This window comes from Arxiozyma heterogenica (genome assembly GCF_036370985.1).
Source record: "Arxiozyma heterogenica strain weizmannii chromosome Unknown scaffold_18, whole genome shotgun sequence".
Lineage (NCBI taxonomy): Eukaryota > Fungi > Ascomycota > Saccharomycetes > Saccharomycetales > Saccharomycetaceae > Arxiozyma > Arxiozyma heterogenica.
Window position 1 is genome coordinate 166641 of NW_027042671.1, and position 15930 is coordinate 182570.

At 28.9% G+C, this 15930-nt stretch overlaps 6 protein-coding genes across 6 annotated transcripts; 4 read left to right on the top strand and 2 right to left on the bottom strand.

The window, feature by feature from the left end:
• Positions 1–17: 17 nt before the first annotated feature.
• VBA4 (Vba4p) lies at positions 18–2018 on the top strand (the record flags this gene model as incomplete). Its single annotated transcript, XM_064858517.1, has 1 exon — positions 18–2018. One exon carries the CDS (start codon positions 18–20, stop codon positions 2016–2018), a length of 2001 nt encoding a protein of 666 aa, XP_064714340.1.
• Positions 2019–3157: 1139 nt separating this feature from the next.
• On the top strand, positions 3158–3388 carry COX26 (Cox26p; the record flags this gene model as incomplete). Its single annotated transcript, XM_064858518.1, has 1 exon — positions 3158–3388. One exon carries the CDS (start codon positions 3158–3160, stop codon positions 3386–3388), a length of 231 nt encoding a protein of 76 aa, XP_064714341.1.
• Positions 3389–3838: 450 nt separating this feature from the next.
• TRM1 (tRNA (guanine26-N2)-dimethyltransferase) lies at positions 3839–5623 on the bottom strand (the record flags this gene model as incomplete). Its single annotated transcript, XM_064858519.1, has 1 exon — positions 3839–5623. The coding sequence occupies one exon, from the start codon at positions 5621–5623 to the stop codon at positions 3839–3841; it is 1785 nt and encodes a 594-aa protein (XP_064714342.1).
• Positions 5624–6165: 542 nt separating this feature from the next.
• DPB4 (DNA polymerase epsilon noncatalytic subunit) lies at positions 6166–6777 on the top strand (the record flags this gene model as incomplete). The annotated part of the gene is made up of 1 exon (XM_064858520.1): positions 6166–6777. The coding sequence occupies one exon, from the start codon at positions 6166–6168 to the stop codon at positions 6775–6777; it is 612 nt and encodes a 203-aa protein (XP_064714343.1).
• Positions 6778–8168: 1391 nt separating this feature from the next.
• KIN1 (serine/threonine protein kinase KIN1) lies at positions 8169–11750 on the top strand (the record flags this gene model as incomplete). Its single annotated transcript, XM_064858521.1, has 1 exon — positions 8169–11750. The coding sequence occupies one exon, from the start codon at positions 8169–8171 to the stop codon at positions 11748–11750; it is 3582 nt and encodes a 1193-aa protein (XP_064714344.1).
• A 646-nt stretch (positions 11751–12396) lies between these two features.
• SPO71 (Spo71p) lies at positions 12397–15627 on the bottom strand (the record flags this gene model as incomplete). Its single annotated transcript, XM_064858522.1, has 1 exon — positions 12397–15627. The coding sequence occupies one exon, from the start codon at positions 15625–15627 to the stop codon at positions 12397–12399; it is 3231 nt and encodes a 1076-aa protein (XP_064714345.1).
• Positions 15628–15930: the final 303 nt, after the last annotated feature.

The window sequence follows — 15930 nt, forward strand, 5'->3', positions numbered from 1 at the left end:
TTTGTATATATTAAACAATGGGTAAAAAGGATAAAAGACGTAAGAGAATGAAAAATTTCATTCAAAACAAGCAACGACAAGAAAAGGCTAAACAAGAGCAGGTCCTATGTCCAACTGAAGATAAAAATACTAACAACAGTAATACAAATAATGAAAATAACACTACTGCATCACCGTTTCATACTGTTGTTCATAATATAACTACCACATGCACATCTCCAGATGATAGTACTATTACAGAAGATACACCATTAAACACTGTAACTGATACATATGAATCTATTAAGCCTATAGATGACACTATTCATAATTCTTCATCTCAATTATTGTCAAGATCGTCATTACCACCACTAAATATAGAGACATCTATTGGGAATAATGATACTGCATCGTTAGAATTATTGTCTGTACAACAACGACAACAACAGCAAAATGTGTCCAAAGTTTCCAATACTACACCTCATAGTTCAACCTTTCCACCTTCTAGTCGTGGTAGTTTAGCCCCAGTAGATTCAATGAACTCCAATATTCCTAATGTTAATAGCATCCCAGAATTAGATTTAAATGATCAGGAAGACAATAGTGAATTAAGTAGAAAAAGTATAAAATCTACTTATTTATTGACTCCAGTGAGGAAATGGATATCTATTAGTATTATCTATTTATTTTCTATGGTGATCGGGTTTGATTTAGGGAAAACTTGGATCCATCAATCAATTATATCTTCTAAGTTCCAACAATTTTACAACACTTCACAATTATTAACATTTCTTGCCTTAGGATATTGGTTACAAAATCATTTTAGATTAAATTTTTCTGTTAGAAATAATATAGCTGTTGTTTCTATATTTGAAATGCTAAGTTTTTTTACCTTAGATTGGACACCTTGTTTCCCATTATTGTTGTTGTCGAGATTAGTAACAGGTATATCGGTTGGATTATTTTTAAGAGGGACTTTAACATTCTTTGAGAATATTGGATCAATTAGGTATAGAATTCCATCATGTATCTGTGCTGGTACCTTATGTGCTATCTTCTTCAATACAGTTATGTGCAATTGGCTATTTTATGGTACAATTTGTTTAATTATGATATCAAGTATTGTTGTTTTACCAAATACAAAGAATCAAATTGAAGTGACATCATATGTGATTAATAGACAGAATTTATTTGTAGTGGTAGGTTATATTGCTATTCAATTTTTATTGATTTTTATTGATAATTCTTACAAATTTATTTTAGCATTTTCAATAATCATTCCACTATATGTTCATATTGACAATAAAACTAGAAATGGAAAAATGATGTCATTATTTTCTTCTCTGTCTTCTTCTTCTTCCTCTACTTCTTCATTATCATTAATTGCGACTTATAATCAAGACAAATTAGCCATACTTTTAAGAATATCTGTTTTATTGTTAGCCACAATCGATTTCTATTCATTATCTACATATTTAGATATTTTACAAAGAAATTATGATAGAGTTTATTGTTTATTGTTGGGTGTTTTATTTGGATCTATTTTATCAGAGCATATATCATATAGAGCAGCCTTCTTCACCTTGATTCTAACTGTATTGATTACTATAACTATGAAGATCAATGACTTAAATTTATTTTCTAAATTACTAGTGGTTGTAGTTGTGGGATGTTTTGTCATTATGTGTGTGAACACTAAACCATTACGAGCAAGCATTCCCAGTAATTACACTTTTGAGATAATAATCATTATATCAGGTCTAATAATAGCTGATGCATTGACACATATATACCCTAAGAAATTAATTTACAATAGTTTGATGGAGATAAAATCAAAGAAACATCCATATGATGAAATTATAGAAATTATAAATCATTCAAATAAATCAATTGAATGGATTCATAATAAGGCACCTATGTTTGCCCTAACGATTATTAAGTCTTGTTATGAGAAATCATTTATGATAGTATGGATCTTGTCAGGAATCCTTTCAGCCCTCATATTTCTTTTAACTATTATTATAAATCATCTAGAATAGTTCTATTGTTGCATCCTTACAAAAAGCAAGAACAAAAAAGGAAGAATACCGAAAATATATATAACTATATAAAATCAATGTATAGCAAATAATGATAGTAATCTTGAGTTTGTTTGTTTGTTTGTTTGTTGTTGTTTTTCATTTCATTTCTACAAGAGAGAGTTACATTTTGTCGTGAAGCCACGTAAAGTTTCTCTTCTACAGTCGAGTCCTCTGTCTCCTTACGACTATTATTATGCCTCGCACTTAGTGATATCTTGTATAATGTTTTTCATTCACGTATTTACTTCTTTTTATTTTCTCCTTGTCATTTCATATAATCTCTAAATGAATAATAAATTCCTTCGTATCTATTTCTTCTCAAATTGCATATCAAAACGATTTGCCAATAAGATCGCGAAGTTCGAGAAACATAGGAAAACAAAACAGAGAGACTCGAACTTTCTATGTCTTCTCCTTTTCTTTTATCTCCTCTATTACCGAAAAAAATAATACAATAAAAAGGGTAATCCATTAAACGAAAAATTGGTTTTTTCTACTTTTAATTTATGTTTGGCTCCATTGGAAATATAAAAACCAAAGGAAATAACTGCTCGAACACGCAGGAAGATACTACAAACTGGAAGGACAAGGGAAAGAAAGAGAGAGGGAGAGAAGAGGGGGAGGGGTCTGCGCATGTTTTTTCTCTTGGATACGAGATTAGTTGATGAGTTTTAAGTTCTACAGAGTTAGTATCGGTTGGGTTCTTTCTCTCTGTTCGCCTTAGTTGTGTCCGAAAGGTCTTCCTTCTTTTCTACTCCCCCCCCTCCTCCCTTCCTTCTCCTTTTTGTCACATCATGTTTACTCTGACAGTATTGGTGCATTTTTGCAGATAGATATATCTACGTTTGTTCATATATATTTCTCTTCTTATTGAAGTCTACTCTGTGTGTATTCTTGTGTGAGCTCTTCTGTGTCTTTGAACACCTGTGTAGCGTTGTCGTGTATTACATTTTTTTAGCTATTCATTAATTTAATACAACTTCTCGTGTATCTAGCTACTAAGGAAGAACGGTGTGGAAAAGAAACATCCTACCAATAAATTATATAATAAATATAGACACATATTTTAATCGTCATCCAATATTAATAGTGTAAAAATGTTCCGTTTACAACTTTCAAAGGCAGTCCAAAAAACAGGTTCTAGATTGTTACTACAACAAAGGGCTTATTCCACCGGTGGTCGTGTTGGTCCAAACTTTTACGTTACTGAATTAAAGCAAAGATTTGGTGGTGTTTTCCTATGGGCTGGTACTTTGACTTTGTTATTAGGTTGGCCAGCTGCTTTTTACATGTATCATAAGAAAGTTAATGCTCTACCTGACTTATAAGTAGAAGCCTTGACAATTGAGATAATCCGACAAAAAATAGAAAAAAATTAAAATACTAAAATAAAAAGAAAAATAGAACCCTTGAATTTTAAAATATCTATATATACAAGTATATGTAATTAATTATTCTGCTTTTGTTTATTTTTATATACATATTCCAATACTACTTCTTCTTCTCTTTAAATTTGTTTTTGTTCTAATATACACTTTAATTTTATTTGATATCATTAATTTTTTTTTTGCTTTCTTTTTTCTTTTGACTTCTTTATATATTGATTCTTTTTATCATTATCATTACTTATTATTATTATTAGTTCAGTATAAAACATGTATATAAATGATACATTTGATAAAATAATATTAACATTAAATATATTACAAAAATAAATCATATAATTTCTTCTTCTTACTGTTATTATTACTACTTTTTTGTTTTCATTTATGTTTCTATTAACTGGAATTTGGACGAGCTTTAGGCCCCCAATTTTTAGTAGGATTTTCTTGGTACTTAACGATCTTTAATTTTCTTAATTTTTCTATCTTACCACTTAATTCATTTTCTTCAAATGATAATTTCGATGGATCAAACAATTTAGTTCTATTACTTTCTTTTGGCAGCCAATTATTCATATTTCGTATGATCTGATAACCTACGCCTCTTTCATTCATTTTAGATATATCTTTATCAGGTTCACAGTGTCTCAAAACATACCAAATCGCCTCCCATGGTGCGTCAGTCTTCAAGGATGATGGTTGTGCATGTGTCATGGAACAATCGTATCCTAATGATCCAAGACCTGCAGCTACTTTTCTCAGTGGTGGAACTTGTAATTTTAAGATCGAAGAGACAACATTTGGACTGAAATAAAATGGTGCATCAGATATTTCATTCTTGGCCAAGGTTAACATCCCTTCGATTCTTTTTCTTGTACCATACGTATCATCCATATCTTTATGTTCCTCTTTATTGATTCTCAAAACCTCTTCCACGAATTCTTTGTTATGCAATGGGCCAGCATACATTGGTCCTGCGAAGTGATACGTACCACCGCAGAACTTACATTTTTGATCCACTGGTGGGCCCTGTGCAACACTATATTTAATTATCTGTTTTAACTTTTTCTTGCCCTCGCGTTCAGTCTTTCTACCTAGTGGTTGGTTGTGATAGGATCCACATTGACTACAATGGTAAGTTATCATTGTGTTTGATTGTAAATCTTTAACCAAGATAGGACTAGTCTTGACCTTAACAAAGACGCGGACATAGAAATCAATACTTAGGGATAGCAAAGGTTCCACAGTTTTTTTATATTTGGCAGCGCTTTGATTTAATAGATTTAATACTAGTCTTAGGGCAGATTCATGTGTAGCTTCGTGAGACACAAGATTGACCCCACCATAAAGAGCAAAACATTTTTCCGGGTACCCATTTCCAGCAAGGACAGCTAAATCTGTACAAGTTACCAACATTAGACCATCTTCATCTATGGTCTGTAACGCTGCATCAACAAAAGGTGTAACAGTTCCATAGGGATCTAAATCAATAACATGATACTTAACCTTTTCGGCTTTATTTCTGTACATTAAAACATTGGCATCATCCATATTGCATTTAACTAGATGACTAACTTTATTATATTGAATATTTCTGTCAATAGATTCCACGGCAGCAGGTAATAGATCATTAGCTATAATTTCTTTAACATGAGGGATCTCATGTGCATATCTGATAGCACGTAGCCCAGTAGCAGATAATGCTTCAAGGATTCTTATGTAGTTGGAACCTTTAAAAGTGTCAATTGGTTCACCAGTGTCTAATTTTCTACGTTTTCTATTCTTTTTACTCCTAGAATTATTAGTGTTAATCTTTTGTCCGTACAAATTATCCCATGCTTTAATACAAGTAACACTTAAATCCCTATTAAATTGTTGGATCGGGTTATAAAAGACAGTCTCCTTTTTGGGGAACAGTATTTGTGCTTTCCCTTCTTTAACAATATTATAATCATCGATATTGAGAGTTTCGTTAGAATCAGAAGAAGACGAGGGAAAAGATGTATTGTTATTACCAGAGAACGTTGTTTTCACTTTATTAAATGCAGCACGTAACATTGTAAAATGGGGTTTTCCTCTGTAAAGGATCATTCGATTTGGGAAAAGTGCATAATAAATAATATAAGCGATTGAAATAAAATCACAATTGTAATATTTGACAAAGATAGATAGAATATGCATATATATTTACATATGTTGTGAGAAGGCATCGATTTTTAATATTTTTGTTTTTTTTTCTTTTTTTTTTTCACTGTATTATTTTAAAATTTTTCAATCTGGCTATGCAATTAAGAAAACTGAATGGTGGACAACAAATGAAAAAAAAAAAATAAAAAAAAGAAAAGATACTTTTCAGATAGCCCAATTCCGATAGGAATATTCTGCGGAATACAAAAGCCTTAAGGGGTTTTGTTCGAAAAAAGAAATCAAAAGGGAAAAACGAAAGGTATTTTAGAAAAAAACAAAAAAAAAATACAGTATTGCAATTGTAAAAAACAATTCCGAAAAGACACTAGATAAATCAGAAATGTAAATATATACATAAACATATATTTATAAATACACATATTTATACACATTTATGTATATTTATATATGCGTGCATGTGTGTATATGTGTATTTGTAAAAATATGTATGAAAGAAGGAAGAGGACAAAATATAATTGCATATCATAACATAGAATAGCCTCTAATATATTTTTGCACATTACACACAATATATAATGCCACCAAAGGGTTGGAAAAAGGATGCACAAGGTAATTACCCAGTTCAATCGTTCATTAAAGAACAAGAAAAATTGACAATAGATGATTTATTGTTCCCTAAAAGTTCTATACTGAATTTAATTAAGGAGGTGCAAATGGAGAACAATCCAAACAGAAAATTAGTAGTCACTAAAGCTGCATCATTAGCATTACAAAGAAGTGCTACTGTGTTTGTAAATCATTTGCTGGTATTTGCCAGAGAGATTGCGAAAGACCAGAATAGAAAGAGTTGCAATGTGGACGATATTCTAATGGCATTAGACCAAATTGGTCATCCTGGTTTAAAAAACATTGTAAGTTCTAAAATGGACGAATACCAAAGGATTATGAGTGAAAGAAAACAGCTCAAATTAAAGCAAAAACAAGAAAATGAACAAAATAGTAATAATAGTGAAAACAATAGTAGTAATAGTAATGAAAATATACATGAATCGCAAGATATAAATCATGGAAACAATAATGCAGAGGTAGAGGAAGATAGAGATGGTGTAGATAATGAAAATGAATTGAATAAGAGGCAAAAGAAAGATACAATAAATGGTACTGAGATCAGGATATCAAACACCTGAAAAGTATTTAATATATTATAAGACATCTGGCATCATTGATATTGGAAATAAAATAATCTTGATAATAGATATGATTTGCATTTCAAATAAGAATACTAAGTTCTCTTCAATTGTTATCAGCCACGTTATATATCTATATTCATCTCTATATATTATACATAGAGATAAATATATATTGTTTGATTTGGTTTTGTTAAATCAAATTGGTTCTATTTTAGGATTTACTATACATAATATCTAAGTACTTTATGTTGTTTTTTTCTATCTCCATGAAATAAATATATGTGTTACTATTATTAGTAGTAGTATTAAATGACTTTGTTTCCTCTTGATTTTTCTTGTTTTTCTGTAAGGCACTAACAAGTCGGATCTTGGGTATGCCTTAAAATCCGAATGTCATTTATTATTATACAGAAACAATTACAGAAACAATATTTGTCTTTTGCTTCTTTTGTCTAAATTTTGTTGCAAAATATTAAAATAACAAACAAAGAAAAAAGAAACACAATACACATATTACACTCATACCTTTTGTAACATTATTCTTTTTCAACAATAGTATTTTCTTTTGAATTGTCTTCTGACACATACTGCATTAAGCACACAATGCTAAACAAAGCATTATTGTCTCATTACTATTTCATCTTTCTTGCCTTAACAAAATAAAAAATTAGGGGAATGTTCCTGATATTGTTGTTTTATTTTTACTTAATCCAATAATTTCGCCTCTACATAATCTATGGAATTTTATTCTGGTTAACAGTGAAATCAAAAGAAGAAGAAGAAACGAAAAATACAAAAAAACAAAACAAAAAATAACAAAGGGGTACCATTACACCAACAATCCTTCTCTCCCCCCCCAGGAACAGGATGCTTTTAAGAAAAATAAATAAGAACTGACAATTTTTAAACACACATCAAATTTCCCACCACTACCACAACTACTGTTACTAACAACATCATAAAACATATATTTGGAACCTCATATTATTTATCTAACTACTGCTATAGAAGTCATTGATAAACTTTTTTTTCTTTTTTTTTTTTGAACCATCTATATTTAAATTCATTCTTATATTTTTTATTTGTTTGAAATAAACGAGTAACACTCTTCACTAAATTTGGTTACATATAAATAGATATATAAAATATATATTAGGTATTCATAAGAATATATTATCATCAAAACTAAAAATAAAAAAATACCTAAAATTCATACATTAATCATATCAATAAATTTAATTTATTGGTTCTTTTGTTTGTTTGTTTGTTTTGTTTTGTGTAAGCGAGTACAGGTACCAAGACAGCCTATATATATATATATATATATATATATATATATATATATTGTTTTATTGCTTTTATTTTCAATATATTACATTATTATTATTATGAACCCATTAGAATATGCAAATGTTCCAACAGAAGAGGCCTTCAAGAAAAAGACTCAACTGTCTAAAAAAAATTCAACAATTAAAGAACGAATTCCCAGAATAATTCCACAACCATCCAATAATCAAATTATTCAAAATGCGAATGACGCTCTCAAAAATAATTTGAAATATTTGGATAGAGATCTAGAGGAACGGCACTATCATTATCATGCTCGTTCGTCCAATGAAGAAACTAATGATAATAGAACAGACTTAACTATTAATCAACTGTTATTAAAAGACTTCTCAAACGATACTGAAGACATATCAAAGATCAATTTTGAAAAAACTTGTAGGTCAAGAAACTACCCTTATAATAAAAGTGCTGATTTAACTACTATACCCACTATCAACACTAATGATAGGACAAATAATAGAGATGAAATTCCTAAGGTAGAGAATATTAAAAAAATTACAAGAGATGTGTCTCCACTATACAATGAACGGGCTCGTCATAATCGCCGTCAAGAAGAACAAATATTACCAAACAAAAATAAACATTTTTATAGGACTTCATTGGGTGATTGGGTTTTCCAGGAGACTGTTGGAGCTGGATCCATGGGTAAAGTTAAATTAGCAAAACATAGTTATACAGCTGAATTGTGTGCAATTAAAGTAGTTAACCGAGCTACTAAGATATTCTTAAATAAACAACAAAGTTTACCTAACCCCAGGAACAAGGTTGAGATTCAAGATAGAGAGAAAAGATTAGAAAAAGAAATTTCAAGAGATAAAAGAACAATAAGAGAAGCCTCTTTAGGGCTGATATTATATCATCCAAATATTTGTAAACTATATGAAATGTGCACCTTGTCAAACCATTTTTATATGGTATTTGAATATGTTTCTGGTGGACAGCTTTTGGATTATATTATCCAACATGGTTCTTTAAAAGAAAATATGGCTAAAAAGATTGCACGTAGCATAGCAGGAGCATTGGAATATTTACATGCAAATAACATAGTACATAGAGATTTAAAGATAGAAAATGTTATGATCTCAAAAGATGGCGCAATCAAATTAATTGATTTTGGATTATCAAATCTTTACAATAAGTCTAATCATTTAAATACTTTCTGTGGTTCTCTTTATTTTGCAGCTCCTGAATTATTACGTGCTCAACCTTATATTGGACCAGAGATCGATATTTGGTCCTTCGGTGTCATAATTTATGTTCTTGTGTGCGGAAAAGTCCCATTTGACGACGAAAATTCAAGTGTCTTACATGACAAAATTAAAAGAGGTAGAGTTAATTATCCCTCCTTTCTATCTATCGAAGTTATATCTCTATTAACAAGAATGCTTGTAGTTAATCCTTTAAATAGAGCAACTTTAAAAGAGGTGGTTAACCATCATTGGATGCTTCATGGATATCATGGAACTTTAGTAGAATCGCATCTAAAATGGAGATCTCCATTGACTCCATCAAATATCGATAATAAAGTACTAAATGAAATGTATCATTTGGAATTTATCGATAATATTATAGAGACAAAGAAGAAAATTATCAGCATAATTAAAGATGATAAATATATTAATCTTTCAATTGAACATGAAAAACTACATTCATTTGCATTTTTAAATTCAAAGTCCCCAAAAATCAACTTAGCATTTGATGATCCACTAATAGCGTATCATCCATTATTGTCAATCTACCATCTTATTTTGGAATGGTTGCAAAGAAATGGTAATATATCTAATAAAGATATAACAATCAATAATCGAATGCATGATTTTACAAATATCGATGATGAAAATATTGAAACTAAATCTGAGCCCTTGTTAAAACAAACTACCCAAAATATCGAGAATAAGGCTAATAAATATCAAAAAGATAAGTCAGATAATTCAGATGACCACACAACAACTGTACCTTTAAAGTCAAATCCTGGTGAAAATAACAATAATAAAATAACTACAGTGACTATGAAAAACACTCGAGAATTAGATCGTCCAAAACATATTTTAATACCACCAAAGTTGACTGCTAAGGCTAAAGGATATATATCATCAACCAAAAAAAATCATTTCGACCCATCAGATAATGCCATTCCGACAGAAGACTCTACTTTGAACAAGAATGACTTAATTAGCAAGCATAAAGATACTATAAAAGAAACACCCACTTTAAATAATCAGGAGAGAGGAAAAATAAATACTATCTTAAGGAGATTATCTCTCAAAGTTACTCCTAACAGCAAAGAAGAATGGTCAAATATACCCACTTCTCAAAGCAATATTAATCAACAAAAACATAATATGTTAAACCATTTTACCTATCTGAAAAAGAATTTAGAATCACAGAACAAACATCAGAGAACAATGTCTGAAAATGATGATACCACCACAAAGATTATTCATTTTTTAAATAACAACGACAATAATCATCTGCTTAGCAGAAAGGAAGGTGTTTTAAGTGAGGATAAAGAATATCCGAATAACAATCATTATACAACATTAGAACAATCAATGACAGATAGTAAAAGATTTCTCCCAACCTTTGATTCCCAAACAGATTTTGATATTACCTATGCAATTAACAAAAATAGAAATAGAACTTTGTCAGTAGGTCATCCACGTCAAAATATGTTAAATTTCTTGAGACCTGATGTTACAAATAATGAAAATGTTATTCCCAACAAAGTTTCTCATGACCCAATCAAAAGTAACACTGTTAAGAAATGGAAAAATCATCCCAATAATGAAATGTTTAGCCAAGAACAAGGAGAATTACATGGACATCCTTTAGTACTTTGCAATAATCAGAATATGCTTGCTAAAGATCTTAGTGAGTCTGAGATTATTGAAAATGCAAGGAAAGCATCATTAGGAAGTATGCCGTCGATAGATTACCCACGCTCATTATTCCTAAGAGGATTTTTTTCTGTCCAAACAACTTCCTCTAAGCCTTTACCTGTAGTAAGATATAAAATCATTAAGGTTTTACAAGAAACGGGTATTGAATTCCAAGAGGTTAAAGGTGGATTTTCCTGTATTTATATGTTATTTTCTAATTCAACCAAGGACGATGGTTCAATAGACACAATTAATCATAAAAAAGACTTACTAGATAGACATTATGAAATCCACCAAAAAGGTTCCTATAAAGATAATAGTTCAGCAGTAAGTAATGAATTTGTTGCAGCTCTTAATGTTAATCCTGAGAATACAAATATCAACTCTACAATAATGCCTCATGATACGCATTCAAAGGAATCCTTTAGTTCTTCTAGTTTACCTGTTAGATCCTACAATGGTTCCCATGAATTACCTGATAATTCATCTACAGTTAAGAATTATGAAACTAATGGTTCATCATCTGTAACGTTTGAAAATAGTTCTAATCTATTACATCTTATACCATCTAGAGAAAACAATGATGTTATAAGAATAGCCAAAAGAGAGAAAGTAAAATTTGAAATACATATTGTTAAAGTAAAAATTATAAACATCGCTGGTATTCATTTTAAAAAAGTCAGCGGTAATACATGGGTTTATAAGGATGTTGCTAGTAAAATTCTTAGAAAGTTGCAATTATAATTCTGAACACTGCCAAAAATATTGCTATTTATTTTGTTTTGCATTCAACTTGGAAAATTAATAAGAAATGAAATCAAAACAATAAAAATTTATTAGTATGCGCTTCAGCCTACCTAAAATTAAAACAATAGTATTACAATAATTTATATTATCAAAATACACCATTAGGTGCTGGTTTACATTGAAAATCATATTTTAATATATAACTTTATAATTTTTGCATGATAAAGAGTAAATATCATTATGTTTTCAACAGATCTAATCGTATTGCTAACTCTTTTTCTAAATATTGATAAAATCAAGTAATATTATTGACGCTAGTAGTTCAATAAAGACCGCCCATTATCATCTTTACTATTATGTTATCTAAAATATTAAAGTTAATCTATCTAAAATAATAAAGTCTGATATATTATGCATTTACCAAACACATATAGTATATATTTGATTTTATATTATTATTATTATTATTATTATTATTATTATTATTATTATTATTATTATTATTATTATTATTATTATTATTATTATTATTATTATTATTATTATTATTATTATTATTATTATTATTATTATTATTATTATTATTCAATATTTTTATTTTATGTATTTAAAAAGCAACTTGAAAATAGTTATCTACTTTTAGCTATCCATGCCTATTCAATCTTTCTAGTTCTTGCTGTAACGCAAGCAACCATATATCTCTGTGATTTCTAGATTTTGCCATAAATGTCATAATCTTAAATTGAAATTGCATTTTAATATGATTTTTATTCATTATGCTGTAGCATATATCAAGATCTTCTTTATTATCATTGTATCCAACATCTTTGTGATTTCTAATGTACTTATTCTTAGTAGAATTCTTCCTTCCAAAGTAGATTGAAAAACAACGACTGTTACTCTCCTCTTCAGAATTCCATCCATCTTCAAATAGCTTTGGGGTCGTATGATATCCTGGATTAGCTGAATCAAACGTAAAATCATCGTTGATTAAATCCGAAGAGCAAGCAGTTCCAGAATAAGCATAACAATTTTCAATAGAAATCGTTTGGTAGTGTTCGTATTGGTATAACAGATTTCTTTTGGATGAATATGTAAGAGAAAATAACATTATAAACCCAGGAATTAAAATCACAAAATATTTATGGAAGGAAGAATGTTTTCTGACTTTTTGGAATAATATCCCTTTCTGGATTATTGGTCGTAACAATGATATATCATTTATATCAAATTTTTTTTTATTTAAAGTATGTTCAGTTAATAAAGAAGATGTTGCACATTTATGCATTTCTATAGAGTTTGTCTGTTTTGAATCTTGAGTTTGCAATTCCCTTAATTTCTGTGAATTAATAAAATTTTCATAATTCCAATATTTCATCATATTATTCAATGACACAATCCAAATTTTTGTTACTTGCAATGTGGGTCCCATTAAATAAATAATTTTATGGTTTTTCATTATTATCTTTAGTAAACAATGTTTTAAACAGAAAGCATTACTTTCCTTTTTCCAAAATGTGTGGTACGCAGCTGCTAAAGTCTTTAAAGTGGTTGGATCGACATCAGTAGCATACGTTACATTTTCAATATCGTTCATGTTGATTATTCCATCAGATTTTAATATTCTTAATAATTTAGTATTATAGCATTTGAATGCAAAATAATCATTATTCTTGAACTGCTCATTCTTGAAGGAAGGAGTAAGCCACTTAAATAATCCATTTCTATCTAAATCATAGGGCATCTCCTTGTAAACTAATGGAATTTTGTCTAGTTTTCCTCTTTGTGAGGCAATATTTAGTATAGAACCCATTTTATCAGTTTTGATATCCCTGGGTAGTAATGGTGAACATTTATATGAACTTGTACAAAAAAGTAAATTGTCAGAAGTGAAGATGTAATAAAGCTTAAATTTTTCCTTTTTGAACATATTGAAATAAATGTCCTTATCACAATTAATTTTTAATAAAAAACCTTCTATAGGAGTCGGTTCGTCGGTTATGTTCACTTTCCCTCCTTCATAATAACATAGGCTATGACTCCAATTTCTATATTCTAGTTGATGACTGTTAAACAAGGCAAAGTAATTTTTTAAAAATGCTGAATCATTGCTAGGGTACAATTCAATTCTATTATTAATCTTCAGATTACATCCTGCATTACTATATAAATTGCTTAAATTTTGAAATTGCTTTATTTTAGTTTGAATAGTTAGTTTCCTCAAAATAATAATATAAAAATATCTTACTAATGCACATGGAAACACGTAGAGGCCTCCTTCCAAAAATGCCAATTTAACTATATTTCTTTCCTGTTTTTCTATCATTTCTAGAAATCTAAATATAACTAAATTTATTTTTATATTTAACGCTAATTTAATCTCTGGTATTTTCACGGTAATAGTTCTAGTCATACTTAGTTTTTTGAAATATTGGTTCAAAGTATTGAACCACTGAAAGGAAGTGCTTACCAGTTTACATTGAAGAATAAATATTTCAATATGTTTTATTAAACTTTTTCCTCCTGTATGACTATGAATAAACATAGCATTCTGAATAACAACAGTCTTATCAAGTAAACTATAAAAGCTTATAATTGATGAGGAGTTTAAGGATATTATCAAAATAGGTTTACAAGATTGTGGTATATCACCAGCGAATTTGTAATTTTCTTTTTTGTAACATTTTATAATTAAAGGGTAACCTACATCACTCGTTTCAGTCAATATAGCAAAATACTCGCACCAACGTTCCTCAATTCTTGTATCAATATTTTCATTCTCATTGAAGGTTTTATTAGGTGATTTGTTCATTAATCCAATTTTTTGCATAATCAATAAGTCACTCGACAATAATTTGTGACATGGATATTTTTGAGGTGTGATATACTTCTTATTATTAAAGATTAATTGATTAACACCATTATTATTGCTCATAGTAATAGTATGTTTATTTTCAATTGATTTTAAATTATTTATTTCAGGTAATGAATTATTTAACTTCAAAAATTCTTCTAAATTTTCTTCCCCTATTGGCTTTAGTAGTTTCAATAATTTATACTTATTTTCAATATTATTTTTGATAAAATGATTTAACTTATTAATATTTGAATATTTTGATCGCCTTTTATTATAAGACTGCTTATATCTCCTTTTTCTTTTCCTTATCTCTGAATACTTAATGTCCAGCCAATTTATCATATAATTATCCTTAAAGTGATCTTTGAGATCGTTGGACTTTTCGTTTAATGCTCTAGTGGACAATTTTTCTGAATTAGAACGTTTTATATTCCCTGAAGTTTTGTTTAATCTTGAATAAGCAGCTATAGATGTCGCTGTAGAGTGTCTTCTAAACAATTTTTTACTACAAGATACTGTAAAGCCCCAACCTTGTGGATCTTTCTTTTCAGTAGAATAGGATGAAATATGTTGATTAAAATCAAAATTAACTAATTCGTTTCTATTCACTACATTTTTCAAAAGTTTTATTTTAGGTATTTTATCTTTCTTTCTAGCATTAAATTTGGAGTTTCCTTTTATTATTGCATATATATTTTTATTATATATTCTTTTATGACCATGCAAAGTTAACTTGTTCATTCTTTCTTTTACTTTCTTTGTATAACAGCGAGTAAAAAATTTCCAAAAATGGCTTTGTTGTTCTTGGTACCAATACTTTGGAATACCTCCTAACAGTAATGTTTTTGAAGCTTGTGATATTTCCCAAGGTGTTGCATATGTTAAACGAAATCCAGTAAAAGATTTACGTGGTATAGTTTTTATTTCATATTTGACGAGATTCTTTGGGGTGCAAATATATTGAAGGAAGTGTTCATCACTGGAAATAAGTTTAAAGATATCATTATTTTTGCACATAGTCTGAGTTCAGTAGGTGTTTTAGTTATTAACACATTTGAAATATTTCAAAGGATGACCAATTAATACTTTTACATAAAATAAGGTTTTTGTTTTGATATAGTTTTTCATAATTTTGTGACACATTAATTTTTCATTAAATAATAAAAAATGAATTTTCTTTTTCATTTTTTTATCCTATAAAATAAAACCATAAGTAATAGTAAATTTTTATTCAACTAATAATTATTGAAGACTTTTGCATAAAGTTATTATCATTCGGTGTAAAGATAAAATTATGTTTGTAGACCATTCCCACCTTAC